The sequence below is a fragment of the Hesperophylax consimilis genome, chromosome 20, assembly GCF_061612785.1.
Source record: "Hesperophylax consimilis isolate HC1 chromosome 20, BYU_Hcon_1.0, whole genome shotgun sequence".
NCBI classification, from domain to species: Eukaryota; Metazoa; Arthropoda; class Insecta; order Trichoptera; family Limnephilidae; genus Hesperophylax; species Hesperophylax consimilis.
This window is the reverse complement of record NC_142855.1, coordinates 19,205,886-19,220,266: the sequence shown is the minus strand read 5'-3', so window position 1 is coordinate 19,220,266 and position 14,381 is coordinate 19,205,886. Positions and strand designations below refer to the sequence as shown.

General features: G+C 35.9%; 1 protein-coding gene across 3 annotated transcripts in view; it reads right to left on the bottom strand.

Annotated features, from left to right (window-relative positions):
* Gpat4 (Glycerol-3-phosphate acyltransferase 4) overlaps positions 1 to 14,381 on the bottom strand; it is a 55,346-nt gene that overhangs the window by 15,965 nt on the left and 25,000 nt on the right. For 2 of the 3 annotated variants that reach the window (XM_089644282.1, XM_089644280.1), the window contains exons 2-6: positions 10,398 to 10,494; positions 8,992 to 9,221; positions 8,122 to 8,279; positions 6,803 to 6,908; positions 5,949 to 6,185 (exon numbers count right to left, since the gene is read on the bottom strand). In XM_089644282.1, the coding sequence (XP_089500408.1) occupies positions 5,949 to 6,185; positions 6,803 to 6,908; positions 8,122 to 8,279; positions 8,992 to 9,221; positions 10,398 to 10,494 (828 nt within the window). The remainder of the gene's footprint in view (positions 1 to 5,948; positions 6,186 to 6,802; positions 6,909 to 8,121; positions 8,280 to 8,991; positions 9,222 to 10,397; positions 10,495 to 14,381) is intronic. The other variant, XM_089644281.1, reaches the window with a different exon arrangement.

Here is a 14,381-nt window from a genome sequence, read left to right as displayed (position 1 = left end):
AATTTTTTGTTTAAACAACGACGGAAGATTTATTGACAGACAGGCCTTGAGTAAACAGATTCCCACGGGAAAGGAGAGACCGGAGCGACAGTCGAGTTTTGAACTTTGGTGGATTGACAGCCCCGAGAAAGGGATACAAATCAGAAGTGTTGTTTGAAATTGCAGTTAATTATTGAATTCAAATGGTATTAGAGAATATTGCGGAATATTGAATTAAAGTGAAAGATTATTGATCCGGTGTTTGTGTGAAGTGAAAGTGATTCGACTCAGTGAGAAAACATTTAATAATAATGACAATAATAATAATCGGATAATTTGTAGAGCGCCGTTTTGTAAAAACCCACCTCAGGGGCGCCAGGTGTTGTGCAATCGCGATTGTGTTATAAAGTTGTGTTGATTTAAACGTGATTTCGTATACAGTTCGAACTAGATTGCTTGTCTTAAAAACATGAAAATAATAAAAATATTGATTGCGTTTTAAAATAGAGTGAATGTACTTAAAGGCAGGAAGTGTTTAATCGGGCTAAGTTATTGATTTGGCGAGATGGCATTCTATCCACGGAGACCGAAACCCAGAGAATCAAATAGATTATTAACTGTGGGTTCGAATCCTAACAGATTAGGGAGGTACAATTTTATTTACAGGAATATTTAATTACCCTTTTATAAGCGTAGGGAGGAGGTCGAAAATTAAAGTGATTTAGCTATATAGTGTAACCAGGTAAGCTTCACGCTGAGAATGAGAGGTGCCTAACTGGGTGAGTTTTTTATATTATTTATTAAATTCCAGAGGACCCCCTTTAAAAGACGGATACAACTAAGTTTACGACACCTGCCGCCTAAATAATGTTATCATTAAAAGGAATACCCTAGACGGATTGTCAATCAGCTGTGAGTGAGAGACAGGCCAATGACTTTTCATATATAGGCCGAGAGGCGCGGAGTACAGTCAGTCAAAGGGGAAGTTTTGCTAGCGTATGCCGTCCCAAATTGAAAGCGTTCGGATGCAACCAGACGGAACAAAATGAAAACTTTTCTTCTGTTATTTGACTTTTCTAATTTAATACTTTTCATCTATTGTTTGACTTTCTAAGTTACGAATTGGGATGCACGAAAACAAATCTAAAGACGAAAGAGGGAGATGGTAATCTCCAAAATAAAACTACCAACCGAACAACTTTTCTCAACAGGTATCTTTCGAGAGGTAGGCAGCCTCTTTAAATTAAATGCAAAACATCAAACCAATTATCCGTTTATACCTTACCTGAGAGGATAGGTATTCAGTAGGAGTTACCCATACCTAATACACGAGGATGCTAGTAACCTCATAAAATAAATACTGGAACCAAATATTAAAATACAGACAGTCCTCATCCCAAATTTGGCATATCGAGTAGACCTTACATATATCTCACATGATAATTGGCTGAATGGGTAGGCACACAACCTATCGTTAATAAGCGGGCAAAATGTCGACAAGATCGTCGTGTGTTATATATGTATTGACCTAGAAAGGGATGTAAATCCCCGACGGCGTGGGAGTTACAACGTTTTCTGGAGGTGGCACGTAACTTAGGACCTTGCGTGTCACATTTTCGCGACTAGATTCGTGATAAAGGGATGTTATGGTTTTCCCCTTCTACACTCAGTAAAGTAGTTATCCTGGAGGTGTTTGAGATTGGGGCAATTCTGAAATTGGTGAAGAGACCTGGTTTTCTTTATTCTGGCGTGAAGGTTGCCGATTTGGAACAAGGGGAGACCCGGCCGGTTGTGATATCCAGACACGCAGATATCGATTGCCTTGTTCGAATTATCATCCATCAGTTTTGTTTGGTAAGCGGAGGAGCCAGTCTTAACTTGAAAAAAATTCATTTCCTTTCCTCTCCTTCCCCTCCCAAAATATATACATGGATGGCGCCGACAACTAACACCATAAATTTATCGTATGTATATCACATATATAAAATTTAACACTTTATTATATTCACATTACCCTACGATAGGTAGAATCGAGTAGCTAGGGGGGGGTGAGCAGGCGACTTAGAAGATAAGGTTTATGAAATGGTTTTGAAAAACAGCGGTAATGGATTCAACTCACTCTATCTCAAAAGAACCAAGGGATACCACACAAAACATAAATAACTAGGTTTCTAAACCGAGAAACAAAAAACCCAACACAACGTTCGGTGAAGCCTTTTTATACTGAACCGTCACGTGAAATGAGTACGTTCAAGGTCGTACGTCACGTAGACAAACTAGGATGTACACACTTGAAGGGGTGCGTAATAAAGAAAAGACGGCAGGGAGGACCTTCCTACCCCGGATATATATATAACCAAAGCCTTATGGAAAAGTTACCTACGGGACTTAAGGAAAATGTATCGTAGAAAGAAGAGAAGGAAAAGTTTGAAGTAGAAAGGGCAGATCATTACACACTCAAGATGATTTTTCGATGGAATTCTAATAATTAATAATAGTGAATTTTAACAATTTCAATGCGTTGTTGAAGCGTGTATCGTTCCATTTTTATTAATGGCGTAGTTTCTACTTGTCAAATGTCAAAAAATGACAGCTTCAAAAGTAACATCTACCGAAATAGCGGGCTATTCAAAATAACACCTCTTATTGGAAAACCCTTTACTTTATTAATATAGACAATCTGTTTTTGGGAACGTAACCGGTGTCAATGAAACGTGCGGAATCTGCTTTTGTAGGGTATGTTAACGCGCACATGTTTCAACCGGTAAGTCCCCAGACCTATGGGATTGTAACCAAGAGCTTTACAAGTAACGCCCATTGCATTTCAGATATTTTCGCCGTATGCACGTAGCGCCGGAGGGACGTTTTATTGTTAACCTATATGTAGCGGCATTTTTGGTGGAGTTACGGCAGGAAAATGTTCGTTTCTTAGGTCCTTCTTATATCCAATACTGATTTTGATGTCGCTAACGTTCGTGTAAAATGGTAATTACTGTTTACACAATAAAAACAATTGGTAAGCGACTTTAAAAACTTTACCTACGTTTGCATTAATATTTGTAACTAATTTCATATATCGATTTGTAATACATACTAAAATCTGAGAGATTATTTCATCTGCTTTCAAAAATAGTATTTTATTTTGAAATTCGTTCAAACACAGTGAATTCATCTGCAATTGAATGTAATCTACATTCTGACAATTCAGCTAAGAGAAGTACATTGCAAAATGACAGAGGCTTTAGGGGTTAATAAAATATCATTGTGTTCTGCCAAGAAAGCAAATACATTACAATTTGTTAAAAAGTGCATAAAAAACTAGGTGACATATTAAAACAATTGAAAACTGAAAAAAAATGTTTTTTTGAAAATGTGCTGAAAACAACAAGCTACAAGGAACCTGAAAAGAAAATCGTGCATCGTTGACAGTGTCAAAGTTGAAACTGAACAATAAATTATCTGTGAACTTTGGCGTTATGAAATTTACACCACTTTTTCTGGCTGGAATTTCTAGGTCAACGCAAAACTTTTAGATGGCAACATCATTTCCATTATGAGCTGTGTAGCTTTGAAATATCCATTTGATTCAATAAGAAAAAGGGATATTTACTTGAGCCAAATTTCCTGATTGTAAAACTAGCAGGTAAATACAGTTGCGTTAACTTCAGGAGGTGATTCTACATGATGGTAGAAGTAAAAAATATGAATAACTTTTTCGAAATTCCAATGTTTATTTTCCTACACAATTTTTTTTCCCATAGAAGAATATTTATTATCACATTCAATCAATTTGCTTTTTTATAATCTAAAAACTACCTTAAAATGTTGGAAGATTGAAAAAAGTTATATTTCTTTCTTACTTGCACTATCATCGTAGAATCATTCCCCGAAGTTAGAGCCCTTTACCCCCGGACACCCTGTATTATATGAATGATTTAACCTTGTCAGTTCCCTCAGTAAATCCATACAAATAACTTCATCAGAAATCACATAAAATAAATTGAAATTACATCACGTCACATAACTAATACACAAATATTCCATCGCCATTCGTAATCCTACACTGCATAATTCAGTAAATTTTCATCATGACAAAATGTGATGCCATCGCATCATCTCTCACAGGTATGGTACAAAATAATCTTTCATCACATCATATAAATTGATATTACATCACATCATGAAAATAAACATTAAACACAACATATAAATAAATTTACCATCACATTATCTCTCAAAGCGTTCTGTATTTTATGAAATAATCCAGCATCGATCATTATTAAATAATATAAATAGATAGTACATCGCATCGTATAGATAAACATGCCATGGAATCATCTCTCAAACCGTGTAATATGAAATAACCCAAAATTAAACATCACATTGTATAAATTGAAGTACATCACATCATATAAATAAATATCAAACATGCCATTGCATCATCTTTCAAAAGGTATGTACGAACATCACATCATAATATATGAATTGATAGTACATTACATCATTTAAATAAACTGTATAGAAGGGGTCATATGTAAACATCAAACATGCCATCGCATTAACCTTTAAACTGTCTGGAATCATATGAACATCACATTATAATATATGAATTGATAGTACATCACATTGTTTAAATAAACTGTATAAAAGGGGCCATATTTAACCATCAAACATGCCATCGCATCAGCCTTTAAACCGTCCGGTATCATATGAACATCACATCATAATATATGAATTGATAGTACATCACATTGTTTAAATAAACTGTATATAAGGGGCTATATATAACCAACAAACCAATACATTTTATGATGCTGCCAATACACCTGTAACCATAAAGGAATTCCTTTCAAAATGCTATCCACCAATATTAACGATATAATTAATATTATTCGAAAGCAAGCTGAAATAAAGCTGAGATAATTTTTGATGAATGAAAAGTACATTTAATGCCTCTTCGCCTTAGTCACAAGATGCATGATGATATGATGAATTGTGTTGGGAAAGGTTGAAGAGCGCGTGGCAAGGTTGTGTCCGTAGAAACTGAACTAATGACAAGCACGTGTCAATTGAACTGATCTAAAGAAAAGTATGTGTTGAATGGAACTGAGCTAATGACAAGGGTGTGCCTATTAGAACTTAGCTAATGACAAGGGAGTGTCAATTGGAACTGAGCTAATGACAAGGGTGTTTCTATTAGAACTTAGCTAATGACAAGGGAGTGTCTATTAGAACTGAGCTAATGACACATACGTGTTAATTGGAACTAAGCTAATGAACAGTTTGTGTATATTGTAACTGAACTAATGACATACCTAGGTGTTAACTGAAACTAAACTAATGGACAGTATGTGTCAATAGGAACTGAGCTAACGACATATACGTGTTAACTAAACTAATGGACAGTATGTGTCAATTGGAACTGAGCTAATGACACATTTGTATTGACTGGAACTAAACTACTGAACAGTATTTGTCAATCAGAACTAAGCTAATGACACACACTGTGTTAACTGGAACTAAACTAATGGACAGTATGTGTCGATCAGAACTGAGCTAACGACAAAGGTGTGTAATTTGGAACTGAGCTAATGACAAGGATTTGTTCATTGGAACTGAGCTAATAACAATGAAATATTCATTGTAACTGATGTAATTGACAATAATGTGTTCATTGCAACTGAGGTAATGGCAAGGAAACATGCATTGGAACCAAACTAACATCTTATTTGGAACTGAGCTAATGACAGGGAAATGTTCATTGAAACTAATCTACAAATTTAATGTCATTAGTATCTGTTACAAGTGTGATACTATTTGACACACAGATCTGCGCCAACTTTGCTCGCAGGGGAGAAATGCGACAGACCAGCGGGGCACTGAAAATTAGTGACAGGCATGTATGAAGTTTGACCCTTAACGGCGACAATACAACGAGCACCAATCTATCATCATCAGGCCATCTGTACCAGACTGAAGCAATTCTCCGTGGATAGCATGATGACATCGATGGGGCTCGTGTGGTTGGCCACGCAGCAGCCCTCGTTCTTGGGCTTGTACTCGTCCATATGGAAGGTGATGACGCAGCTGAGCGAGCGCGCCAGTATCCTGAAGGAGTACTTGTAGAAGGAGGAGTTGACGCGGCGCTTGAACCGACTCTCCGGCAGCTGGCCGAGGATGAGGGATCCGATCACCATGGAAAACACCTGTTTCAGTCAGCGGATATTGTGAGTTGATGGCAAAAACACTTTGGTTGGGGTGTTTCAAACTTTCCTCACTTTTGATATCATCACATTCGACATCGTCACATTTGAAAACGTCACATTTGACCTTGTCACATTTGACATCGTCACAATAGACTCCGTCACATTTGAAATCATCAATTTGACTTTGTCATATTTGACATCATCACAATTCTATATGCAATTTTTTTTTTTTGACATTCAAATGGTCCACATTATTCGCCGATTCTATGCCAATTTAAGCTTTCGAACGAATTTTGATCAGCTGACAAGGATAAGGATCATGTTGTTATGCTTGCCGGCTGATCGCATATTGTTCAAAAGCTGAAAAGGGCGTATCAACGGCGGTAAAACAGGTAAAAATGATTTTGTGTCATTTTACAATTTATTAATTCAAAAATAAAATAATGTATATTTGCGGTACGTTCCAGAGAGTTCCAGAGATACTGCCGCCCGGGTGAAAGACTTGTAAAGGCCAGCCACTTCCCCACTACCTTTCTCACTGGCTCCAGCGACTGCAGCTGGCTGGGAACAACTCTATTTGTCATTACATAACATATGTAATTCAGTAACTAACTCACCCCGATGAAGCAGATAAGTATCCTCAAAGGCAGCAGGAAGCAATATCGGACAAAGAAACCCATCATCCATATCACAGTCAAACGCCAAGACACAAATTCGTATCGTCTGGAAAAAAATGGAAAAATGTAAGTGCGGTTAACTATAACAAACGGTAATTTAGTATTAGTGGTCATATTTTTTTAAATTATTCCTACAGTGTGCCTTACCCAATACAGATCTAATATTATAACACTAAATACACTGTTTATACAAAGTGATGACAAAACTTAGAATAACAATAACAGCAGGACAGGACAAAATAAGAATATTATAACATAATATAAAACAGGAGGCAGTTTGTGCTCAGAAATGAGAATCTTCTGAGCAGACATTTTAATAAGGTACAATAAGGAGGCAACCGAAACCAAACAATTACCGGAAATTTTAGAAAATGGCTTATTATAAAATATTTAAAAGAAGTTAAGATTTATGAATGGTAAGATTTTTTAAATAAGTTTGTTTTTAAAGCCTGTTTAAATTCAGCCAAATTCTGTAGATTAGTAAGAGCTGAGGGAAGTCTATTCCAGATGAGCGGGCCTGTTACACTAAAAGAACGATCATAGTAAACGGCTCGATTTGACCTAGAAAGTTCAATTAGACAATTACTAATTGAACATCTATTATTATTTTATACTGCTTTTTTTAATTCTTGAAAAAATTAGAATAATTATGGCATTTTAATGTAGACAAATAAATTTTCAATAACGATTTAAATTGTGCAATTTTCGATTTGTCGCAAAAATGACTTTTTATTCGTGAATACGGCGGTGTTGTAGTCACAACAGGCAACATTGGTGAAAGCCGTCTAACTAACCAGAAGCGTTTTCTACGTCATAGTGACGTTGTAGCCAGTTGGAACCATTTCGAATAAGCAGTTTTAGATCGTTTTTAAAATATTAAAATACCCCGTTGCAGGGTAACTATACCGGGGGGATTACAATTCGACACTACAATTTCAGGGAATCATCCCGTGGGAACGTTTTTTCAAAATTTAGAAAAAAAAAAATTGTTATCTATTTATATAAATAAAAATGTTAATGTTTGTTTCATCAAATTCTTAAATCTCCTAAAGTTCTTTACTGATTGCTTTTATATAAACCTATACTATATAGATGTCACCTGTAAAAAACATGACTTTTTTGAAAAATAGAGCCTGGATGTAAAAGCAACACGAGCTATTGTTTCTGTATCTGCACAGATAGACTGAGCCACAGCAACGCGTGGCGGGGTACAGCTAGTTAAAAATAGATTTTCAGTTTAATATTTGTGACCAAGTCACCTGTTCGTCCTAGTGAGCAGGTTCCAGCTTCTCAACTCCTCGGCCTCGAAGACGGAGGTGACCTGGTCCTCAATGATGGACTCCACCCCGGCCTTGACATAGTAGAAGCAAGAGGACAGGTCGAAGTCCAGGTTGGTTGGGGTCACAGGATTGCTCTCCTAAAGAACATAACATAACCGTGTTCAAATGTGTTTTTTATCAATGTTTCCGATGATAATTCTGTATGGAATGAAAACATGGCCACTAAGCCAAGGCTTATATCTTCCATGTTAATGCTAGGTTTAACAGAAGAATAATGAAAACATAACTAGTAGTTCTGTGAACAAAAAAGTATGTTTTTACTTTTCTAGTATTTATATTATTTAAGAAAATATTTCAAATTAGAAACTAAATGATTTGTGCAAAGAAACGTCACTATATCAATGACGATAAGTATTTTTTTCAAACTTTCTTCAGGTAGGTACCATAATATTGAAAAAATTCGAAGAAGAAAGTCTAAATAAACATTTCTAAAAAAAAAATCTTTACTGAACCATTAAAACGGGAACATAAAACAAATTTACAGACAGACCAAATGCAAAATAGTTACATCTTTTTAGTTTTCATTCAAACCAGGTGATCACACTTTTAACTGCATACTTATAAACGCGGAGTAAATATAACGCAGCGTGTAAGGTCAGAATAATAAAAAAAAAACTTTTTCTGCAACATTTTTATGATTAAAAACCTGGTTAAAGGCCGGCTTTACAAGAATCTAATTAGTAAGATGGTTACCCCTTTTTTTTTTTAATTTTACACAACTATTTTATCATTTGGGCAACATTTAAAAAAACATTTAATAAAGTTTTATTAAACTCTGTATAATTTTACCTCTAGAGGAGTGATGGCTATCTCATCGCCACTTGCCACCCCATCTACGGCCAATTCGCCGGCGATGGGGTCAACTTTGGCCGCGTCGACACCACCGGCAGGCGTCGCCAGCTGGCCCGAGGAATTTCTGGTGAGCAACGGCGGCTTAGCGATGCCGTTGGACAGGTGGCCGGGTCGTTCTTGCGAGCGGTCCGGCGCCAGCAAGTTCTCGCGCTGGATTACTAGACCACCTGGAAATATACTAATTATGCATCAAAAGTAAAAATGAAAATTTTGCATTTGCGATAACTTTTTAAAAAAGTTACCATATGAATGCAAAATTCGTCATTCATATGAATCCTATAATTTCTATCCCCGCTATATCCGATTTTTTGACAAAATGATCCGAGTATGACATCTTGTTCACATTTTTGCGAGCAACAAGAGGAGCCTAAAATTGAGTTTCAAAACCCTCCTTATCACGACCAAAAACCATGTTAAAACTGCGAGTGAGAAACCAAATCCGCTATATCATACAGAAAGTTACTATCAAAACCCGCTATATCGGATTCAACCAATCACAAGCAGTTATTTTGCCAAAATACAATATGGCCGCCGCTCTGACGCCACGCTCAAGTGTCAAAATGATCTACGCGTGTGTTTCTAAACCCGCCATGTCGGCTCAGTTGACTTTCAAAAGCCTCTATATCACGAAGTGAGTATCAAAATCCGCTTAATCCATTTTATTTATCGAAATTACTTAATTATTGCGAGACATATATAGAAAAATAAATGCTTTTCGAAATTTTATTACTCCAATTCATTATATAAAAAATTGTAATGCAATTACTTATGTACGCTAAAGATGTGACAGTTTTTTGCGGTTTTCTCCAAATCAATGAAAGTTGATATAGCGGGTATAGAAATTACACGACTCATATGGTAACTGTAGAAAACAGAACATGATAAAATAATATATTAGGTTAGACTTATTGTTCATTTGTTTTTTCCATCATTTTTCTTCCTGTTTTGTAATGGAACTGCATAACATTTGACGTCTTCACATTTGACGTCATCACATTTGACGTCTTCACATTTGATGTCTTCACATTTGATGCCTTCACTTTTGACGTCATCACATTTGACATCTTCACATTTGACGTCTTCACATTTGAAACCTTCACATTTGACGTCATCACATTTGACGTCTTCACATTTAACATCAATTTGATATTGTCGAAATTTGACATCATTACAATTCTTTTGTTTTTTGACTTTCAAATGGTCGCTGTTATTCGCCTGATTCTAGGCCCGTTTAAACTTTTGAATGAATTGTGATCAGCTGATAAAGATCATGTTGTTATACTCGCCAGCAGATCGCAAGTAGTTCAAAAGTTCAAACGGGTAAGTAATAACAATTGACTTACCATCCTGCTGTTGAGCGTCACCCCAGCCTCCGCCCTCATCCTCACTGGACTCCACCCTCTTGAGTTTCTTGGCAACTTCAATGTGTTGGCGGCCATACTGGAAAATTCACAAAAAATCTATTTATTATTAACTCTTAAGGTAAATTTCATTGGTTTTTGGAACACACAGCTGCTATTACCCGTAAAGTGAATTTGTTCACTTATCGGAACAACCCAAATGGCCTAATAGTAATCCTTGTCTGTCATAGTTAGAAATATGAACTAAACGCTGTTAGAAAGAGAAAACACCAAGCTTTATATTCAAATAAAAAAAATTAATCACAGTAATCACAATAATTGAAATGTACACCTCTAGAAAAAAACCAAAGGTTCCGACTGCAATTTGAGAAAAATTTATGAAACTTTGTGAATTTTTTATTCATTATTTTTATATGAAACGACAAAAAAGTGAGGTGGCAATAATGTATATAATATACTTGTTTAGAGCAATATGTATTTTTTTTTCGATATCAACGATTTTAATTCATTGTTTGGACATTTAAAAAAAAATTATGTTTGATTTCATAATTTTAATATTTCAAAAATTATAATTTTATTTCCAACTAGCTGTATCCCGCCACGCGATGTTTTGGCTGTCTGTCTGTGCAGATAGAAAAACAATAGTGCGTGTTGCTTTTACATCTGACAGATGGCGCTGTTTTTCGAAAAAAGCATGTTTTTACCCTTTACAGGTGAAATTTATATAATATAGGTATATAAAACCACAAGCATATTCGAATGCAACATTGCGTCAAAATTTGAAAGCAATTGGTGAAGAACTTTTGGATATTTAAGATTTCGAACAAAAGAACATTTACATTTTTATTTATATTGATATTAAAATTTATTTATTCACCTTTCAAAAACAGTTTTTAGTTATTGGATACATTCAGAAATATCCCATTTATTTAAATTTAATTGAGAAGCGGAGAGCATCTTTAAGAAATATAACGGTCAATATGCCAGAGGCCTGAGGAGTTAACTCACTGTAGGTTACAATCTTAGAGGAAGCTCACAATACACTGGCGGTTTTAGCGAAAAACCGTCGCAGACGCGTCTATCAAAAGACCAAGACATTCGAAACTCTCGACTTGGAAGAGCTGCATCACGTTCGCCAACCTAACTAACTAACCATCACGCCGTTTCCCCGCAGGGGTAGGCAAAGGGATGGACCGCCAAACCACACACTCCTTGCCTCATTCACATTCATACATCGTCTCATACGTACTCTTCTATTATTCTGACTCTTGACATGGCCCGACTCACTTCTTCGTGCCATGTCTTCCTCAGGCGTCCCCGACTTCATCATATATCCTCCTTACACTCCTTCCTTCGCTCATTCACTCTACATGCCAAAACCATCTAAGCGTCTCTTTCTTGATCTTACTAACTACGCGTACATCAGACTTGCACTCTTTACGGATCTTTACATTTTTCTCACACGATCATACATGGTTTTACCACACACACGCCTCAGGGATCTCATTTCTACAGCATTCAGTCTATCAGTCATAAGATCATAATAAATTGTTAAATGTAATACTTATAAACAGGGTGTATCGGAGAGTTATGTGAGAGGGTGCATCAACTGAATGAAGAATCAATTCCGTTTGAAATTGAGAATCAGATTGAGTTTGTCACAAGATTGAATTTATTAGTTTAAATCATTCATTCAATTTTGCCCACGTCTAATATATATGCATAAATACATACAATAAGTACCCTGCATTGTTTGGGAAACTCTAATTTTCAAACTGTATTTATAACACAAATTAAATTTCTTATCAAAGCATTGATATCATATCTATTAAAAATAATTATTAACATTATTAATAAGATTAATTTCTCATCCGTAGCAGTAATACAAGAACACATGGTAAGATTAAGTAAATCAAATAGATTTTGAGTCAGGCCGTGTCAAGGGTTCACAATAACATAAATATTTATAATAATAAAACAAGACATGGCACGATCAAGTGGATCAAATGCAAATGAAAGTGAAGAGAATGTATGAGATGACGTATTTTTGAGTTATGTTTTTTTATTGATACAATAAAGCTGCTGCCACACGCAAAGCTCACATCAACAGATAATATAAAGCACAATAGCGCTCGCCATACAATCCCATACAGACCCGACACACGTAAAAAGATAACGCGCTATAAGTGTGGTTCTGAACTTCGCTAACCGAATTTATTTTACGTAACCGCTCCCGACGCGATATTTGAAAAGTTATGCGTCCCCCTCTCCGCCGTAAAAAGGAGAGGGGGTCATTTTAATTACGGAGCTACCGACTAAGTTCCGTGTTCCCTTTGACAGCCATGACATAAGCAGCCTAATAATGCATTTCTTATTTATTATGTTAGCTCATATCGTCATGTGTGCTAGTAAATTTAGAAACATAAAAAAAACTTTATTTGGCAAACATACTTAACATATATTTAAAATATAAATATAATCAATATTTGAATTTGAAGTAAACAAATTTTCGCCCTTTCAAAATTAATCATATTTTTAATCTCAGTATGTTTATATGGTAATATCATTCGGTTTTTTGATAAAGTTGGACGGCCTGATACCTACATAGAGAAGCTTCTAGTTTGTTCGTTTGTTGATTGTTTTCAATTGTTTTCCTGGGTAATCTGGTTTGCTCTCGTCAGCTCTCGTGCTCCCTTCTCGTTCCCTGCCCTGGTATTGGTCCTTGCCGCCTATGCCTTCGACATTTTTGGAAATCGACGTGAGCTTATTTTACAATAATTTATTATATGTCGCTTTCGTCGATCGGCGTGTGAACTGCGAATTTCCTGATTCGACGGAGAGGTTATGTCAGGTTATGTGAAAATGCGCTATTTACGCGCAGATTGTTTAAAATCTAAAAAGTTTATAAATAGCATTTATAATTATATAGTTGGCGGCATCATCATCTGAGGATGAGCTGTCCAACAGATCCAGCAATAGGCGACAAGTATCATCCATTTCGAAAACGTGCTCAAGCTGTCAGTAAGTAAAGTTGTCACTTTGACAGATGAAATTATGTTCCTCGGCCGCTCTCGAATTCAACTGACCCCCTCTCCTACCATAGGAAGAAATATTTGATAGCGTCGTGTGTCGGTAGAAAAGATGATGCGCTGTACATTAACTTTTGATGTGAGCTTTGCGTGTGGCAGCAGCTTAATGTATTTTAAGATAATATGGGCCTCACTGGGTACTTTGCCCATGCTGAGGCCATCGTTTTATAATTTAATAAAAACAATAATGTATTTTTATAATAATATGGGCCTCACCTGGGGACTTTGCCCACGCTGAGGCCACCATTTTACAATTTAATAAAAACAATAATGTATTATATGATAATATGGGCCTCGCTGGGTAATTTGTCCATGCTGAGGCCACCATTATACAATAAAAAAAATGTATTATATGATAACATGGGCCTAACTGGGTATTTTTACCATGCTGAGGCCACCATTTTACAATTTAATAAAAACAATAATGTATTATAAAAGAAGATGTGCCTCACTGGGTACTTTGCCAATACTGAGGCCACCATATTACATTTTAATACAAACAATAATGAATTATCGAAGGAAGCAAACACTTTGTGGCTTGACATTATTACACAAATGAAAGAATATCTTTGTTTTAAACCACTTTATTACATTTATATACGTCGACCGGTTTCGGTTGCACTCAACCTTCATCAGGACAGTACAAATATAAACTAAAATATAATACAGAGGAAAATTATTAAGTAAACAATAAAGAAAGAGAAAGTATATAAATGTGAGGGAGAGAGCATCAGGGCAGCGGAGTAGGTAGTGGGTTCGGGGAGGGGTGGGAATTACCCAGGGAGAAAGGAAACATCTTTAAAATAGGGCTTTTAGTTAGTTCTATCTGTTTGTTTAAAATTGGGTAATTATTTATATTTTTATTTGCTTTTGAGAT